Raw genomic sequence first — 21,077 nt, forward strand, 5'->3', positions numbered from 1 at the left:
GTGTTTTAAAGATATAGTAGGAGCATCATTAGTGCCATCTCCAGTTACAACAGCATTCCCCTCTTTCTTGATGCTTGCACAAGCAAAAGTTTATCATTGGGTAATAATTACCATATTGTCTATGCATAATAACATAATTAATTTAAATATTCTGTTATCGTTTTTAAGCTGAAAAAAACTTCAGAAAATGAATGGAGAAGCAAAGCATACAAATATTTGCTTAACAACCTTTTTCTCTTTGCAAATTAGATAGCGAACTCAATATTCCTTTCAATGAGATTAGGCTCCGAAGTATCCACATTTGACAGTAGTATCCACACTCTAAAGCAATGACCAAGCGTACCACCTATGGCACACGGAAAACAGAAGCAAACAAAGCAGAATACCACAAGCAAAAATCATCTTCAAGCATCATTAAAAACAGAAGTCACTAACTATGATAAGATTTAAGTTATACTATAATCAGAATATATGTAGACACAGAAATTAGGACAACATGAACTTTTCAAATTATGATAAGATTTAAGTTCTTGCAATGCTAAAATGCAAAAGCAAAGACTCAATTAAATTTTCTGAACCCTCAAAAATAGTCCAGTTTAAAAATCAGATCAGGGCTTAGACAAATTGGATTTTAATTGCTAAATAAACAAAGAGCCCCAAAATATAAAAATACGATATGCTTTATCCTAGAAGAGCACTCACTGTATATTTAGCCCACAATGTAGAGAAAGATAAGCATGAACACAGCTGAGAAAAGTGCTGTAGCAGCATTCCTATATAATGAGCTTAAATCCATCTCTTATAACAAATGGAACTAAACTGAAATAAAATGCCCCTATAAAAAAATGAGCCTAAGTCAAAATTAAAGTGCAAAAGTGAAATGCATAAAAGCAAAATAATTAAAAGAAAATGGATGGCACTTGCAACATCAAAATACACATAAACACAAAGGTCATATACATCGGAGCCTCTGGTAGTGTAAATAAAACCATAAATTCATAAAAGTTCAGGCATAATTGGATGGCATTCATCAATTTTATTAGGCATAACACAAATTTTTATTACCATAACAAATTGTAAAAAAAAAAATCAAAGTCATTCACCATTAAAGAGCCCCAAACCCAAGCCAGATTTCACTGTGTCGATAGGGTTGGAGGTTTCCATGTGGTAATCAGGAAAATCATCTACCATGATCTCACAGATATCATCAATCTCCTTACTCCGACATGGTTGCTTAGGACTCAAGGCAGAGGAGTAGCAATGAAGGCTAGCTCCTTTTTCTGATTCAGCCTGTGAGACATTTTGACAGTCCCTCATATTATGTATTCTTGAATGAGGATGTGCCGAAACGGTGAGATGGTTCTTATCGGCAAGTTTTTCCCACATTGACAAAAACAAATTTGCAGTCCCGACCAAGATGCTGTCAGACATAACTTGGGCTGCATTTAGCATCTCATGAGACTGATTCTGCTGTTTTTCCACTCTCTGGAACGTTGATTCTGTAGCTCCAGCATGGTGAAGTTAGTTAGTCACTAATAATTGGGTATATAATACTTGTATGTAATCATCACAGCAAGGGTCAGCATTCATCATTCGAATCAGGAAAAATAAGTACTTAATGGTCCATGTTACTAATGATCGGGTGTGAGCATCAGATTCAGCATGGGGGAAGGGAGGGGAGGCAGGAACACTGCTCCCCACATCCCCAAAAATGGGATAATAATTCTTAGATCCCAAAATCTAAAAATTATAAGTTAATGCATGGTAAAATTATAGTTTGACCCTCAAAATAATGAAATTTTGATTTAATCATTCTAAAAATTATGAAGATATAAACTAATATAATTATGAAACTGCATTTTGGCTCTTACAAAAATGTGTAACTTAGTCTCGATCCCAGAAAATATTTCTGGTTTCACCCCTAGGATCCAGAAATGTTTCCATTATAGATATGTTCAATCATTTTCAAGTTTAGAAATTACCTGACTTCTTGCCAAAAGAATTGTCACAATCCTCACAGTGGCATCCATCAGAGCATCCAACTTTAGCCTAAAAATAAATGAAGAATGCTTGTGCAGTCAGACTGATTAGAGGCAATTAAGTTCCTATCCTATATCATCTTAACAAAGTTGACTTTTTATCGGAAAAGGAAATACGATGACAACCATTTATTAAACATAAACTTGAGTGTTGTCAGCTTATGTCTAACACGGATTTGTTCAATAATTTAAAGAATTTTTTTATATACTTAGTGAGTCATATAACATATCTATGTCCAGGCGTATATTCCACATGGATGTTGAATACAAGCTCTTAAAAAAAAAAAAAAGGAAATTGGGAGCAACTTAAGTAACATGGAGCTACAAAGTTAAAACATACCCGATAGCACTCGCAATACTTTTTTAGGCATTTTGACCTCTTGCATTTGCATCTCCTTTTATGCCTGGCTGATGGAGTGTTCATCAGGTTTCCATCACCCTGACATATTTTCTCATGTCAAACACTTATGAAATTACACAAATTTAAAGGAAAAAAAGTGATAGATTATAGAAGTTATAATTACAGTAACGTTAGGGGAATCATTAGGTGGGTTAACAATAGGTGGAGAAAATGCGAGAGGGTTCCGCAATTCAATTTGATGTCAAAAATCAAGAACAACCTCTTCATAATCTGGCTTGTTCAAACAGTTCTCACATGCACAACAATCCTCGCAGTAAATCCCTGCTGCAAAGCACTCACAGTAACTGCCAATCACAACAATCCTCGAAGTAAATACTGATCTCGGGAATATGCTTAAACCGAGTCCGAGTAACATAGTACTCTAGTAAAATGTTCTGTCTGGCATGTGAACTTACAGTTTCAAACATCTGGATCTTCTACGGTTGCAGTGTTTACAGGCTTCAGTCTCATCTGGGAATGTTTCTCTATTCCTGAATTAGAATAAATCCCACAGGTAAGAAAGCAATGTGAAAATCATTCAAGACTAAAAGATTATGTAAACTTGCCTCTTCCCTTTTGAGCTATCTTGGGATTTGGATAGTTGGTCAACCCTGTCAGCAAATTGTTGATAAGGGACTATGAGCTGGTGCAAACATGACACTTTCTGAGAATCCTCCATATTTTCTGGTACACAAAGTCCATGGTGATCATTATCAACATGATCACCTTACTCTCCCAGCTGGTGAGATCAAGGGATCATGGTTTAATGGTAAAATATGAGATGGGAGCTGAATCGACATGGCCTGATTTCCACCAAGGGAAGTGGGCTGAGAATCCAAACCTTGACGCACATGTTCCATAAATTCATCAGATTCAACATGTTCCCAGATGTTCTTAGATGAAAATTCCAACATCTTATCCAACCTTTCATCATCGGAAATCTCAACCACGCCATCATTTGCGTTATCATTAGTTTTTCCAGTGGTTACTTCTGAGGCATTGAAACAAGCACCATGTAGTTCATCATGTTGAGCCCGGTATTAACCATGTTTGATCAGAGAATGGTCTTGGTTGCAACCATTTGAACTTGACCCACCAATTTCATCTCTATTAACAATAGACAAAACAATCTTTAGTTATGAGTAAAGTGATTGGTTAGACTTCCAAAAATATCCTGAGTGAAAAAACACACCTTTGAAGGAAGCTTAAGCTTATTGGTCATTGGTCTATATTTAAATGTGGTGACTTAAACAATGAAGAAATCGATGTAAAACTGGACTCAGAAAGCCTTTTCTTACACAGTGATGCTCTTGCTCCGGATGGCATTATAGGAGAGAGATCATTGAGAAATTCGGAAACAGGAGATTTATACAATAAAAACAAAGGTTTTAGCAAGAAAAACATTATGTGCTCATTTATGTCTACATTTTTAGGTATAGATGTTTGGCAAAAAGAAAGGAAAAAAAAAAAAAGAAGGAATATATACAAGCCAAATTGTCGTTACTTTTTCAGGAGGGGTCGTTACTTTCTCAGAAGGAGAGGTAGCAGGGGATGCCTCAATAGCATTTCTAGTTAGGTCTAATAATTTTTCCCTGAAAATAAATATTTTTTTCTTTTCAAAACCTAAACACAATTGTGAAGTTGTTCACCAGTTCCTACTTAATATCATATCCATCATGCAACCTAATATTTGATTTTTTAAATTAATTAATATATAAAAGAAAATAAATTTATATTGATATCTTTGGAATGTAACCAATATTTATACCAACACCTTTTCAAAGAATCTTCTACTCATTGGGCTCTTTTTTTCTTTTTTTATTATTCACAAAATTAAAGAAAAATCACATATACAAATATTTCTTTAAAATGATTACACGAATCAACTAGACATCTACCATACATGCATGCATGCTAGTATTGTTTCAAAGTGAAACTCATGCAGCTTTGGCATGATGTCAAGTACCAAGTACTGTGATATGTCTCTTCTATGAAATTTTTGTATGAAAACTACATGTTTTGGACACTTCAATCTGTCAAGTCCTATTTCTACACTCACATACATACAAACATGTTATATATGTATATGTGTATGTATTATGTTTGATTTTATTATTAGGTATATTTCCCCTTATTTGAAATTCATAGATTTTGTAGTCCATTGACTCATATTTTCGTATACCAATTTGTAGGTAAAAGTACTATGAAGATTTTTATATTAAGTAGAAGTGTTCAAGAAGTGCATGTAAAGTATTTAGATTAGTTTTTTAAGTTCGGGCCTGATTCGACCCAAAAAAATGAGTTTACTTTTTTTATCTAAACCCAATCCATTTTAAGAAAGATAAACTCGATCTCGATCCGCTTGCCTATATTTAATTTTTAGATTAGTTTTATTTAAAATATTTTTTAATATACAATACACTAATTGTACTAAAAGGGCTAAAATAAAATTTTTTAATATATTAAAAAATATTTATATTAAAAACACTACCATAAATACAATAAATATTTTATTATATTAAAAGAACACAAATAAATGTAATAAATATTTTATTGTATTAAATATAATTTTATATTTTTATATTTTGAGTTGGGTTATTTAATTGGGTAAGTTTTCTTTTAGGTTTTCAATAATGATTTAATTGTTGTTGTATTTTGATTTAATTATAAATATAAATATAAACATATATAGTTATTATTTAATATATAAAATTTATATAATATTTTTATACTATAATATATTTGGGCTAGACTCAGGTCAAAAGAATCTTGTCTAATGCCCGACCCATATAAAAAATGAGCCTTAAATTTTACCCAAACTCATTTTTCGGGCATCCTATTTTATCTAAACTCTCCCATTTTTTAGATGACTCGTAAGTCTAGTGCTAAGAGTCAAATTGCATTTTACTCTATTTACTCACAAAAATGAACAAGTTAGTCCATGTACATTACATCAAAAAGCAAATTAGTCTTTTCTATTAAAAAATTCATTTATGCGTACTGTTAAAAATTAACGTGGTTGATAAAATAATCAAATAATGACATGTGACATGTCAAGTATATATCATGCTGACATATATAGACTAGCTTTTAATAATAAAATGGATAATTTTTAAAAATAAACTAATTTATTTTTAAATTTAATACATAAAAACAAATATAATTTTATTTTTAATATAAAGTACTCCACGATACCTTTAGGTAATGTTAGAGTTTTTGGTGTTACTGCTTTGCTTGCTAACCTAATTCTTGTATATAATAGGAAAATTGTATTATTACACTTAAATAATTATGGAAGTAACATCAAATAAAAATGTGAGGTTTTGAGTTTTGACCCTTTTAAGCAATAAACAAATAAGATGCATATATTTTTAGCAACTAAAACATTGTTTTCATTCCGTTTTTTTTTAATTTTTAATTTGTAATAAAATAATAAATCTAAAATTCAGTTATAATCATTAAATTATTAAAATTTTCATTTTAAGCAGTAAAATAAAAAAATTATAATTTAAACATTCATGATATATAATTCAAACATTTTAATCATTCTCGTTAAAATTATAAATGATAAGATGACGTGATAAATAAAAATTAATATAATAATAAATTTAGCTATTAATTTTACATATTATATCGATTTAGTTATAATTTTAAAAATTTACTTTTAAAATTTACAAATATTCTTATTTCATACTAATCCTAAAAAAATTAAAAAATTAAAAGAATATGTAAACATAAATATTTTCAAAATACTATAATAATAAATTAATATTAATATTAATATTAATATTAATATTGAATAAAATAAAAATCCCCCACCTTCTCTCTCCCACAGCCTCACCAGACCTCCTCCACCACCGTTCCTGTGAAAATAATACCCGGGAACTCAATATCCATTGAAATAAAAGGGTATTCATCCATCACTTGATTGATTAACTCGAACTCCGATTCCAAATTATCTGACCATACTTCCCTTATCATTGTAGCTTTCCATCTGAATCTTCAAAACCCATATCGGAAAAATCAAGAAATTACAACAAAAAAGAATTTTTTTTTCTTTTTTGCTTCTTTGATTTTTGGTTATTGAAGAGAATGAGGGTGTGTGGGTTTTATAGATATTTAGCTATGGAAAGCATATGAAGATGTTGCTTGGAAGGCAGTGGAAGTGTGTGTGTGTGTGTGTGAGAGAGAGAGAGAGAGAGATGAAGCGTGGGTGCCGCCATTGAAGCAAATAAAAACAGAGGGTTTTCAATATTCATCGCGTTTGGGGGTGGGGAAGAGGAAGAGAGATGAGTTGGGGTATTTTTATTTTATTTAATATTAATATAAAATTTAAATTTATTATCATATATTTTTAAAATATTTATTTTAAAAAATAAAAATTAAATTATATAATATGTAAAGTTTAAACGCTAAATTTATCAAAATAATCGCATTATTTACAAAAAAAAAAAATTCAACTATTTACAAAATTACAAAACTCCACCTCTGAGAATGAACCAAGAATTTCTGCAAAACCAAAAGGAAAATTGCATTCTATTTCTAAAACTATCTATTAATTTCACATAGTTTTTTTTTCAAAAAACACAAAGAAGAAGTATAGGGTGACAAAAATTTGTATACCTCAAATACATACAATTAAAAAGATCTGCAATGGATTGAATCAATTATGAAGAGGGTTAGGTCCTCCAGGAACTGTTCTATAAGAAACTTGATAAACCGGTTGATCCTTTTCAGCTCTTGATGATGGCTCTGGAGATTTTGCAGGTAAATGCCAGGTGTGGAACTCTGTGTTGCTTCTTTCTTCAGCTTCACTGCTTAAGCTTCTTCTATGGATGAAGTGGCAACTTGAGAGGTGGGTGATGGAAGCCAATATGATCATCAAGAACATGAATGAGGATTTGGGGTTACAAATTTTCATGGTCTTTTTTTGAATGGATGATGAGAGGAGGCTTGTTTTTTGGGGGAGTTGAATTTTGTTCAACTTTAAAGAGGCAGGTGTGGTGTTTTTATCAATATGAAGATCCAAGACATAAAGGAAACTGGTGGTGACAATATAGCCAAAAAAAAGGAGAAAATTAGGAATTAGTTTGGCTGGAATGACAGAAATGCCCTTCATTCATGGCTAATATCTGCCCCATCCTTGTCTTTAATAACTTGGAGACAAGACTACAGTAGGAAATTAGTGGTAGTAGTTGTGATTTTTCGTTCACTTTGCTTTTGGTTTCTAATCTATGATGCAAGTTTTTCTTAATTGCTTTATTTTTTATTAGTCCGGTGAAGTAAGCTGGTCGGTTTTAACCTTGGTTTAATAAGTTAATTTCATTTGTTATTAATTTTTAAATTTTATAAATGAATCAATTGAAAAAATTCAATAACTCAAAATTGGTTAATTGAAAAATAGACTGAATTAACAAAATCAAAATCAATTTGATTTGGTCATTTTCTCAACAGAAATCAATCAAATCAGTTAAATCAATAGATTAAAATTTAAATGTTTAAAATTGTGTAAAAGGATAAAGTTATATACAGTAGAGGTGAGAGAGGCTAAATTGGTCATCCTGCACTTGGTGTAGTGCAAACTTGAAAACTTAGTGTTTTTTTCTTTCTAAAAGGCCTGTTTTAACCGTTGACTTTTCATTAATTTGGGATCAAATCTTAATTGCCAATTTGGGGTTTGGATTATTTTTATTGCAAACTCCAAAGATCAATAATTGATGGGTTCTCTTTTTCTTAAGGGTCTTGAATTCATGGACAAATAGTAGTGTCCCCAATAGTTTTTCTTCATCACATGTAATTGCTTCAAAGCATACACTAAGAGTTTTATGAAGGCACATTCCTTTTGGGGGCTCCATTTTTAAGTACCTCAAGTTTGTCCCAAATGATGGGGTAGTTGCAGCAGCAAAGATTTTAAGTGATGAAACTTGAGATTGAAACCAAAAGGGTTTTTATTTAGTTGGTATGAGATTGGGATAAAAGTTTAGTATTGAAATTTATGACACCGTCTTTGATTATGATTTTGTTTCTTTACTTTGTCCAGAGTTTAAGTACATTTTTATAGTAAGAGCTCTTTAGAGTCCTTGAACAAATAAAATCATGTGCAGGGGCAAAGACAATAAATTATTTTAAGGAGTCAAAAAATAAATAAGAACTTTTGAGAGATCTAAATGCAATTTTATTATCTTACTAATTTATGATTTCTTAAAAACTAAAAAAACTATTCTAAACTTGGTTTGGTGGAGTTGGGAGGAACATAAAATGTAGCGTTAAGCAAGCTAAATTTTGGGAAATATATGACGGTCTTATATTGGCTTGGAATGCAAAGAGGAAGAAGACTATATTTTAAACGGATTATGCTCTAGTTGTTGGGCAATTTTGGATATATCATGTGTAGTTTCATATAGAGATTTGGTCCTACAAATTCAAAATCTGTATAGACGAGATTGACAAGTAGCCATACAGCAAATTCCAAGTGAGGCTAATGTTGTCGCGGATAAATTGTTTGGTTCAATGAGGAATCTTCCTCATGGTCCTAAAGTGTTCTAGGAGACTCCGGATCTATTAGCTGAGTAGTTACATAAAGATGCTTAGCATGCGATTACTTGTGTCGTAGATAGTTTGTAGTTAATTTACTTTTTATCTAAAAAAAACTATATGATATTATGAAAAACCTCACCAAAAATCAAGTTTAACTTTTTTGTACTCACCCATGGTGTTAATTTCATCTCTAAAAGGGATAAAATTTCCATATACCTACTACCCTTTATAGTGTTAGTCTCGTAACAAACAATTAAATGAATAATAAATTTGATGTTTCCCATTAAGGTATTAATGGGACCTTAAAAAAATAATTAAGGCATTAAATAAAGTGGACCAAGGAATATTTTATTATGATGGGATCCATACCTGTAAATTCTTTTGTGCACATCCTCTCTGCTCACCAAGTTAGGTAGTTTATTTTGGCTGGACTATGGGAACTTATTTATAGCCAAAAACAAAAAATCATTTGAAAAAAAGAAGAAGAAGAAGCTGAGGGAGTAGATTATGATCTTTTAACATGTTGTGTGCCTGAGACATCAGCATGGGTCTGAAAAAATGGACTAAAGTAAAAGCTTTGCCTAACTTTTTAGTATCTGATAAAAGATGAAAAAGGGAGTAGGGTTCACACTGTTGTCAAAGTCCAAAAACTTGAAAGTCCTTTTTAAGCTTTGTGGAAGGGCTAGTCAGCTACCCCAACTTGATATTTTTCTTGAAATGACATCATTAACTTGTCAATTATGAATTATTTCTTTGTCCATGTGAATCCAAGGTCTTGACATTTTATGTTTCTAAATTGGATTAATTAGCTATTTAGATTGAATTAAAAAATTTCAATCAAGAGTTGATGTATTAGTGACCAAATCTGAAAGGCTGAGGTGAGGTGAAGTGCAATATATGTTATTATTAGACACCTTTATGTGTATAACTATTGAAAGAGAAAAAAAAAAGAAAAAAAAGAAAAAGTGATATTTTGGGTAAAAGTATTATGGGGTTTTTATATTAGAGTTGGATTATATTTATTCATTTTATTAAAAAAATAGGTAAATTGATCTTTATATATTAAATCAAAGAGTAAATTAGTCATTCTGTTAACGATTTTTTCCACTTTTACTGCTAAAAATTGGTACATGTATATCAGCATAAGGTATATGTGGTATGTCACGTATAACTGTCTAGTTATTTCATCAGCTATGTCAGTTTTTTAACAATAGAAATTGATAAAATTTTTAACAGAAAGAACTAGTTTGCCTATTTTTTTAGTAAAAAGGACAAAATGTAATTTAACTTCTAATACAAAAGTTTGTATGATCCTTTTACTGCCTAAATGTATTTAATTGATAGAAGATATGTATTAGGCATGTTCTCTTTTCAAAAGAAGACGAGATATTCAATGAAAGATCAAGCACAATTTTTATCTGATTTGATTCATAAAAGAAAGCTTGCCTTGTCTACATCAAATACAATAACAATCAACAATGTTACATTACCTCTTTCAAAATTGTTACAGAAAACAACAACGACTATATTTTGAAGGGGATAGATTCGTTCTCAATACAATCTAACGACTTCTAAGTGTTTCAACAATAATCTGCACAAGTTTTCAACATAAATAATTAGCAAAAAATTTTCTTCTAGCATTAGGATGTGGAAGATCCTATAAATATTTCACAATACTAAGGGTGAGTTTGGATGGACGGTGCGTTTACCTACGGTTAGTGTAAAAACAACGGTGGCGGTGAAATTAGATACTGTAGCGATATTGTAGTGTAAGACAAAAAATAAGCTAAACACACCACATCGCACCCAATCGCCCATCCAAACTAAGCCTAAAACAATTACTAGGCATAAAAGATAAAGAGTTTTGGGGTAATATTTTTATTTAAAATATTTAAATAACTCTTTTTTTTTATTTAAAAATATTTTAAGCAGGCATTAATTTAAATGTTATTTGCAACTATCAAACATTTTTTTATAAATAGTAAATGACCCTTGATCTATACTTCCATTCTTATATTATTCTTTAAAATGTTTTTTATTCAAAAGTAATTTGTTTTACCACATAAATTGGTTTTTATTCCATTATATAAATTGAATTTTTTTGTTAAAAGAAAATAAAAAAAATACATGACACTCCAAATCAATAAACACTTGATGCCCTCTCGCCCATACAAGTAGCTGAATTTGCATTTTCTTTTCATCCATACAACTAGCAGTTAAATACATAAACAAATTTGTAAATTCATATTCATGTCCATTTAATAATAAATTATATCATTAATCGACAACCACTTAATTAAATTTCTTTACAGTCGGCAGCTTAATATTACAATTCCTTAGATAATCATTCATATGTTCATCTAAAATGCAAAAAGAAAAGAAACATTTTAAAAGCCCTATTGTAATACATCATCTCTCTAAACGAGATAAATGTGTTTTATATATGATAACCAAAGATGAAGATATCTATCTTTTCCTCCAAATATCATTATTTATCATTTCTCTCGGTGTATCTATTTTATAAAATTTCTTTAATCATTCTCATAGATTTTTAAAGAAAGAAGAAAAATATAAAAATATCATTTTCGATTTTAAGATATCTATCTTTTCCTCCAAATATCATTATTTATCATTTTTCTCGGTGTATCCATTTTATAAAATTTCTTTAATCATTCTCATAGATTTTTAAAGAAAGAAGAAAAAATATAAAATATCATTTTCGATTTTAATTTTCTTGTACCACAAATCTACCTCGTAATATGGAGTTAAAAAATATTGAAAGAGATTATTTTCTAAACATTAGGGGCATGAGGCATGTTAATAAATATTGAGTTGCTAAAAAAGCAATATAGATTTAGAGGAAAAAGAAAAACAATATTAATGGGGAAAGGGATAGAGGGAAGAATAAGTTAAATTTAATTTAAAAATTATCCTGAATCAAGTGATTATGGGGCTAGGAAAAGAAGAGAATGAATAATTTAGATTTAATTAAAAATTATCATGGTTTTTGGTTGAAAATGTTGTTTCTTTAATATAAATTATTAAAAGGTTAATTTGTTAGACTATAAATTTGATTAAAATTTGTTACATGTGAAGTTGATATTAGTTGGAAGTTTCATATTTTTAATTATTTGACAATACCATCAATATTTTTAAAGAAAAAAAACTATAAAGGGAATCTGGAAATCGAGAATAGTTCATTGCTATTTAACAGTAATCTAAATGAATAAAAAAAGAACTAATGGAATTTAGAGGTCAATAAAAATTTGTGAAACAGCCCATAACATTTATACAATCTCCTTATAGGTTGTTGCTGGACACTTGGTAAGACTCTTTTCTCGACATCTATAGGATTTTATTTAGATTTTTAATTTTTAATTTTTATATAAACAATCCCTTAATTTATTTCAAGTGTTAAAATTATATATTTATAAAATTTTTCAATTTGATTTTTAATATATGTACCATGTTTGAAAATTTTCAAAAAATTATTTTATTTTATTATAGATTTTTTAAATATAAGGCATAGATAATATTTTTAAATGATTCATTTGGAAAAGAGTTAGAATATAAATTTGTTTTAAATTATTTTGTTGTAAAATTGGAGTTTGTCACTATTTATATTTATCAGTGTCCTTATAAACTAAAGATGAATTTATCACTATACTTTTAACTTTATATTGAATTTTGTTAATTTACTTTTATTTGATTGAATTTTGTTATTTAATTATAATTTAAAATATTCAAATATAAATTTTAATAAAAATTATACATTTTACTTTTATATTTAAAAAATTGTTAAATTAAACATTTGTTAATTACTTGAAACACAAAGTGTTAATGGAAATGTTTGGCTATAGTGGCCATTTCAATCGCCACTGCAATGAACAACTTAAAACAAGTAAATAAAAGGCACACAAGTTATTTACACAATTTAATTTTCCTACATTTGCAGAGCTTAGCTCAATGAGTAAATCTACTATCTTTTTCATCAATGCAGCAAATAAATCATGTCCTAACACTTAATAATGTATAAACTCACTTTTGTTCCTAAATACTATATCGCTAACCTTTAAATTCTCTTCCTAAAAACTTAGGCTATAAACACAAGTTGTTTACATACAAATGCGATCACAAAAATATGATACTCTATTAACAATAAAGTGCTCTTTATGCTCTATATAAAACCTATACAAGTCTCTCAATATATAGAAGTATTCGGGACTTGCTAACACACTAGAGATCAATTACAATCTAATCCTTTAATATAGCAACTATAAAATAGTAGCGAACAATATAATAATAAAGACCAATATAAAATAGACTGTTGACATTCATTTTTCAATGTGATCTCGATCTGTTCTCTACAATTCAAGGGATCTAATTGCTTGATCCGAACCGATTTAATCTTTAAGGAAAGTTGCTTTAAATGGATTGGTCTTCAAAGTCAAGCCTACATATATCTAGAATATCGACACAATTCAAAGTCAAAGGTTTTGTTTCAATAAATTGTCAACTCTAAATATAGCTAGTAATAAGTTGTTGCAAGGATGACAGAAGCGGCCACTTTTGATTGATACTTAGTAGGCCACTTCAAAAACTTGTCTCAACAATAATATTAAGTTAATCAATTATTTTTAAGTTTTTATTGCATTAAACAAAAATTCTAACTTAATTTATTATTTTAATATTTATAAATTAAATTATCGTTAACTATTAAAATATGGTATTTGAAATAATTCTTTTCTTAATAATTTATTTTTCAAATCACCAAAATTAATATTGAGTGTTAAATTTTAATTAAAAATCAAAATTCTTAATAAATTTTAATAAAATTCAAAGATTAATAATAAAATGTAACCATATAAGAGTTGAATGGAAAATTTATTTAATTTTTAAAATATAATGATAAATATCAAAATAAAGTATAATGATAAATAATTACAATTTGTTCATACTTTTGCTTTTGGGTAAATTTAAAATCAATCCAACGAAAAATAAAATGCCAATAATAATATTTTATTAATTTTACCTAGTAAAAAATACATTAAAAATTTAAATTTTAAAATAAAATTATATATTTATTATTAAATTTTATATTATCTCATAAAATTTAAATAAAAATAATTTTATATTAATTAATTAAAAAGCAGTGAATAATTCAAAGAAATCGAACAAAATAAGAGGTTAATTATAATAATGCTCAAAATGAAGTCTGAAAATAACCCAAGACACATTATTGTACCATTTTAGCTAGGCTTATAGCCCAAACTAATTAGCCACTTGTTCTTGATCCATCAATGATGATTTGACACATGGCACATTAAATATGGAACAAGATATATATATCTTTTCTCCTAATTTGTCGCCATCTTCTATTTCCACAACCTAACTATCACTATTTTTATAGGTTCTGATCATATTTTTTTTTTGACATAATGTCTATAATTACTCATAGTCCCTCCTTAATTCGTAAATAAGAGGATAATGTGCTTCAACACACTCGAACCCACTTTCTTCTACATAATGCTCATTCCAATTGAATTAAGACTTAATCGACTTCATATTTTATTTTATTTTATCCTTCTTCTTCTTCTTTTTAATAAAAAGAGCTCTTAATTTTAAAATATAATTATTTTTTAAGGTTAATATAATATATTATTTTTGATACAATATTGGAATAATATGATTTGAACTCGTATTGAACGTAAGGGATGGAAGTAACAAAAGTTTTAATCTTTTAATTACCACTCCATACAAATTAAGACTCTAATATAATATTATTATATGAAGTAAAAAAATCAAAATAAATTTCCATTTATCAAAACCCTCCATCTCCCAATCACTACATTAAAGTAGACATTAGCTTGGTCTCAAAAATGCTTGCAAAGTTGAAGAATTGGAAGAACTAGAGTGAAAATAAACAGAAGTTAAGATCCCTTTCATTACTTTCAATAAGTCATACTTATGAATGGTGATAAAAAAAAAAAAAAGTAATGGAATGTAGCTTAACCAGTAAAAAATTAAACACCTAATTCAAATCCCTATTGTAAGAATCATCTTATTCAGCTTCAGCTTCAGCCTCTGGTGTTGGATCATCTTCTGTCTTGGCTTCTGATGAGGTTTTCTTCATGGCAGTTGCCTTGGTAACATGTGCATAGCTGCCTTTCTCTTTGAACAATTGAGCAAAGTGAATCTTACAATAGAGGATACCATCTAATGCAGCAAATGAAGATGTTGTAAGCACACAACCACCATGTGAACACCTAAAGCAGTTTTTATGGTAGATTTCTCCTTCCATTGTCACCTGTCAATTAAACATTATTCAAAATCGTATCAAGTTGAATAAAATACAAAACAAGAGTGTCTTATATGCAAAATTGGAAATAGTAGCTGACCTTCTCTAATGGGTATGCAGTTTTCTTGCAAACTCCACATTTGTCTTGTGTACCGGAGAAGAAGGATGCATATTTGCCAGCCTTTTTCTCTGTTGTCCCATTGGATGCCATTTTTCTTACAATTATTACAAATAATAAATGGTTTCAATTAAAGACAACACTGAGTTTTGTTCTCTAACTCAAAAGGTTCTTGAGATAGAAAACAAAACTCAGATATGATTTGTTTATTGCCTGTTTCAGTTTGGTGTTTAATGAATCTTAAATAGGGCAGATTTTAAGAGTAAAAATAGCAAAACTAGTGGAGGATATTTATTAAGGATACACAATCAAAGCTCCATCACTAATTTCTTGGTATGTATAATATTTTGTGCCTTAAGAATAGGGTCATCAAGGATCCATCACCAACTCTTTCATGGAGGATTTAAATTATATTAGTACATTAACCCCATTTCATGTAATTATACACATAAACTTGAATTGTCGTTTATGTATATATATATTAAACTTTGATTTTGATTCAATTGTACACATTTAAAGAAACGAATACATATATTTATTTTTATATTTGATTAATATAACTATTTATGTATGCAATATATTAGCGTAAAAGGTGCTTATTTTATCGAATCTTATTAAAATTTCATGTATAAAATTACACAAAAATCAAAGTTCATGTATGACATTATATATTGAACTAAAGTTCATGTATAGTTTTATATTTATCCCTAATTTTTCATACATTTAAAATATATATATATACTCATATTTTATCAATTGGTACATCTCGTTCTAATAATAAATCAGACCCTAAACTATACTTTGCATTACAATGAAAACTTCGGCTTGTATTGGTCGTACCACTACGTTTTGCCTCATTTTATTCTTATTATCGAATAATGTATACCAACCGATATATAACTAATCAACTTGAATAATGCTAAAAATAAATTATTTTAATTAAAATAACTATTTTAATTAAAATATATTATCTTAATCAAATTTAATTATAATATACAACATTTAATATAAAAAACTAATATCTTATTATTTTTGAGTTACTACAATGAACTACCGGAAGGATTTATGGCAAGTATTATATTTTTGGATTTATTGAATAATGTATTATATTTTTAAAATTTATATATTAAATTTTATTTAATTTATGAATATTTTCATATATATTAAAATATTTTTAAAATATGAATAAATTCAAAATAATAACATAACGATATATCGTTATATATAAATATTAATAGAAAAATAATATATTCACTTATACGATATTAACTAGGATTATATCAAAATTTAGATAAATTATTTTTATTTTGTAGTTAGGATATATATATATATATATATATATATATTATTCTAAAGTTTGAATGTATGTATAATATTTTAGCTTTGAGAGGTTTTATGATTAAAATAGTCTTTAAATTTATATTATTTATCAAATCACTTTAAAATAGACGAAAAAGTTAATATCTAATAACTTTGTTGACGGGATGTCATGTCATGTTAATAATTAATTATTTTTTAAAATTTTAAAAATTCAAAAGAATATAAAAATTATTTTTAAAGAATTAAAATTAGTAAAATTATTTAAAAGTATAAAAATATTTTATTTTTAAAATTAATTAATTGTTAACATGACATACACATGAACTCAGGGACAAAGCTAGAAATTTTATTTGGGGGCGAGAGAAAATTATAGATTTTTGGAGGGGCCAACGTTAATTTTTTTTTTTTTACTAAAATGCTTAAATTACATTGTTTATATTTTTAAAGGTGCTAAAAAATGAAAATTTTCCATTTATTTAAAAAGTGAAAAACTTAATTTGAATGGTTTATATTTTAAGAGGGGTTAAAATAAAATTTCCTAATTAAACGGGGCTAGGGTCCTTACCAGATCTCTTAATTTTGTCACTGCGTAGACTGCCACGTGGATGTCACGTTAATAAAATTAACAGATATATTAAAATACGAAAAATTAAATAAAAAGATAGAGGAGAAATAAATTATTATTTTATTTTGATCTGTTTGCTGAACTTTTTATTTCATCTTTTGTTTGGGGGACAACTGCTATTTCCTTCATTAAACTTAATTGTTGTAATAAATAAATAATATTATCCAAAAGAAACCATATAGTAATTAATAAAAAACCGACCACGAAAATTTATATACAAATGTATCAGAATCATACTTCGAAATGCTCAATATTAATATAAAATTCCATTAGTTTAAATCCCAAATGAAATTATTATTTCACTCCACATCATCTTTTCTTCTAAATCATGTTAAATAATTTAATTATTAAAACTTTTATTTACTATTTAAATCATTAATTTTTTGAGGAAATTACATATTCATAGTGCATTTTATTTTATTATCTAAATGAATTTTAATTTAATTATTAAGTTTTAGAAATTCATTTTTTTAAAGTAAAATCATTAATGAAAAGATGATAGAACTCTTTTCCTATTGATATAATAATAGTTTTTTAGCATCTAGACTAAATTGACAGAACATATAAATGTTGATTGTTAAATTTGTTAGAATTACTACTAAATTGACTTAACATATAAACATTGAAGATTAAATTTGTTGAGTTATTTAGAATTAGGACTAAATTGATAAAATGTGTAAACATTAAAGGTCCAAATATATCATTATGCTAATAAAAAACACAATTATTAAATTTCAAAACGCTAACATTTTAAAAAAATTATTGTTAGATTACTATAAAGTTTACCCTAATTATATACAACTATCATTTTAAAACAACTAATGTTCAAAACGATTCTTGTTTAAAATAATTATATTTCAAAACAACTATGTTAAAAATAATTCATATATGGAACATGTCGAATAACCTTTATTCGACAACAACTCTTCTTTAAAACCAATTCATGTTGAAATAAATGTTTATGTAATTTAATGAATACAACTACATTAATTAAATAATTTCTTACTTTCATCCCGAATCAATTTTGATTAGTTAAATACTTTTTATAGTCTAGTTTTTATTACAAATCAAACCTTATATTAGATAAATAAAATCGAAAATAATAATAATAATAATAATAATAATAATAATATAAGTAAAAATGTCAACTTATTAATGGTACCATTAATATTATCTATTCTGTTATTCATGTGGTTACAATATGTTGTTATAACATCATTTGTGTTGTTACAATATGTTACAATATTTGTTGATACAAAGTAGAACAAGGGAGGAGAAGAGGGAGAAGGTAAGGAGAGATAGTGGTGGTTTTGTAGAGGTTGGTTCATCTAAAAAGGCGGAGAACTAGCAAGGAACAAAATGACAAGGAGATAAAGAGATTTGTTTAGAGTATTTTTAGGGTTGAGAGATCGATCCTTTCCACTAGCTTAATGTGGTAGGTTCTTATGAGGAAGGTTGTCATTATGCAAAGTGTGAAGGATGTACACTGTGTGATCTATTTCGTTATGCCTTCAATTAGTATAAGGTTGTTTAGCCTAAATAGGCCCCTTATTGCATTGAAGCGGGTGGGTCGTCTGGAGTACAAATCTAGCTGGTGGCTTTGAAAAATGAAGAATGCTACTCCTCTAGTTGAGACAGGTGATCGACCAGGGCATTGTGTCATGAGCGCGGATCAAAGCCCGTGACAAATGCACACAAAACGTCTCATGGAGGTCAACTGATTAAATGTAGTTCATTTGACCCACTTAAACTGGCTCAATTCATGGAACGTATGAAGAAACTTATCTACTTGAAGCCTTGGTGGCCAAGTGAAACACTCCAGTAAAAGTAGAGTTATGATGGTAAATATTTTGTAACCCTAAGGGATAAGATTGAATAGTGTTTAAATCTCCTAGGACTCTTATCTTATAGATAGGCTTTGATCTTAACCATGGGTGTAATTTAAACTGTACTGTTGGATCTAGAGGATCTCAGTTATAAATAGAGGTCTTCCCTAAAGTTACTGAATATATTTGAGAACACTTATTCAAAAACCTTTGTGCATTGATTTATGGTGGCTTTTTCAGTTCTTTCGTTGCTTTTTTGCTTTGAATTTGCTTTCGCTTTATTTCAATGCCTTAGAGAATTTTGCACAAACCCAATTTCACCCAGCCCACTAAACTTAAAACCACCCAAACAACAAAACCCCAAACCCACTTAAACCCAATTACAAATAAGACCCAAACCCAACCTATCCTAACCCAAACAGTAAAACAAACCCTAGCCCAATACCTAACAAACAAAAAAAGAGAAAACCCTAGCCTAGCCTGACCCTAGCCGCCCCATGTCAGAACCTGGCCACCGCCTTTGCTGCCACCGCCACTGTCACGTCAACCACCTACTCCTCCATTTGCTCCACTACCTGCAAGTATTAAATAAAGAAAAGACAGAAAGTAAAGAGAAGAGGCATGTAAAATGGCTTTAAAAAGCCAAGTCAAGAACATTTTTGTGGGATTTTTTATTTTTTCGACAACTTTTGATGAATACAAGAGCATTCGATCTTTTTTAAGCAAAGAAAACAGCAACTTTAGCGATCAAAGTAAGAAAAACGACATCAAATCAAACCCAAAACCCTCAGAAATCGAAACCGTAGGCCTAAGGTGACTGGTTTTTCTTTTTCGTTTCTATTTCATGACCGAATCTACTCCTTCTATACCCATATATGTATAAATATATAATATAAACAAAATAAAAATAAATACATCTTAAAACACAAAAAAAATGGAGATTTTTACCTTTGACCGCCGTGCACGACGGTCGCCGGTGGCGGAGACGCGGTGGACATCGACCGGTCCAGTGATCGGAGATCGGGGCCAAAGACTGAGAGGGGGAGAGGATTTGAAGGCCTTTTTGTTTTTTTTTTAAGTGAAGGAGAAATGAAATTTAAAAAAAAAAGGTTTAAATAACCAAATCAAAACAGCGCCGTTTTATTAGGCCCCCCAGACGCCCAAAACGGTGACGTTTTGGGGGAGGTGACCCACAACCCGACCCATCCGCCCGAAGGTCCGCGTGTTTTTCAACAGAAGGGCTAATTGCTCGAATAGTCCTTCCGCATTTTATTGTTTTGGAATCGAGTTTCTTTTAAATTTTAATTTTACCCTGTAATTCGTTTTGATTTTCAACTGAGTGCCCTATGAAACGCGCATTTTGGAGGTTTGGGATTATTCCCCTTTTGGACCCCGTATGTTATTCACGCTTTCAAATCAGTCCCTTTCTCTTTTATTTATTTTCGAATTTGCCCCGAACTCTTGTTTTAAATTCAATTTAGTCCCTAGTTTAGTTATTTAGCCCCTTTATTATTAAATTAGTTAATTTTTTTATTTTATTTTACTATTATTTATTATATTTTTACTATTATAGTTATTTTTTATTTTCATTACTACTTTATTATTATTGTAATATTGTTATTATTTTCCTTATTATTACCATTAAAATTACATTTCCCTTCTATACTTATTTATTTGTATTATTATTTTTGAATTGTTATCATTATTACTATTATTATATTATATTTATTATTATTACTATTATTACTATTATATTTTAATCTATATTTATTTTATCTAATTTTATTTATCTATTTATATCTCTGTTATTATTATATTTTATGTATTATACCTATATTTATATTTACGTATGAATATTACTATATTACTATTTTACTATTGAAATTTATTTTATATTATTTTCATTTGCATCTT

At 28.6% G+C, this 21,077-nt stretch overlaps 1 protein-coding gene and 2 long non-coding RNA genes across 3 annotated transcripts; all 3 read right to left on the reverse strand.

Annotated features, from left to right (window-relative positions):
- Nucleotides 1–1,449: 1,449 nt before the first annotated feature.
- On the reverse strand, nucleotides 1,450–2,412 carry LOC128293863 (uncharacterized). Its single transcript, XR_008283993.1, has 3 exons — nucleotides 2,380–2,412; nucleotides 1,983–2,049; nucleotides 1,450–1,499 (listed from the first exon to the last, which is right to left on the reverse strand). It is a non-coding gene; the product is annotated as an uncharacterized LOC128293863 (long non-coding RNA).
- Nucleotides 2,413–6,119: 3,707 nt separating this feature from the next.
- On the reverse strand, nucleotides 6,120–7,556 carry LOC128289366 (uncharacterized). Its single transcript, XR_008279012.1, has 2 exons — nucleotides 7,063–7,556; nucleotides 6,120–6,302 (listed from the first exon to the last, which is right to left on the reverse strand). It is a non-coding gene; the product is annotated as an uncharacterized LOC128289366 (long non-coding RNA).
- A 7,340-nt stretch (nucleotides 7,557–14,896) lies between these two features.
- Nucleotides 14,897–15,628, reverse strand: LOC108482674 (LIM domain-containing protein PLIM2c-like). The gene is made up of 2 exons (XM_017785796.2): nucleotides 15,375–15,628; nucleotides 14,897–15,283 (listed from the first exon to the last, which is right to left on the reverse strand). The coding sequence occupies exons 1-2, from the start codon at nucleotides 15,483–15,485 to the stop codon at nucleotides 15,038–15,040; spliced, it is 357 nt and encodes a 118-aa protein (XP_017641285.1). The 5' UTR covers nucleotides 15,486–15,628; the 3' UTR covers nucleotides 14,897–15,037.
- Between the last annotated feature and the right edge of the window lie 5,449 nt (nucleotides 15,629–21,077).

Source organism: Gossypium arboreum, chromosome 1 (genome assembly GCF_025698485.1).
Source record: "Gossypium arboreum isolate Shixiya-1 chromosome 1, ASM2569848v2, whole genome shotgun sequence".
Lineage (NCBI taxonomy): Eukaryota > Viridiplantae > Streptophyta > Magnoliopsida > Malvales > Malvaceae > Gossypium > Gossypium arboreum.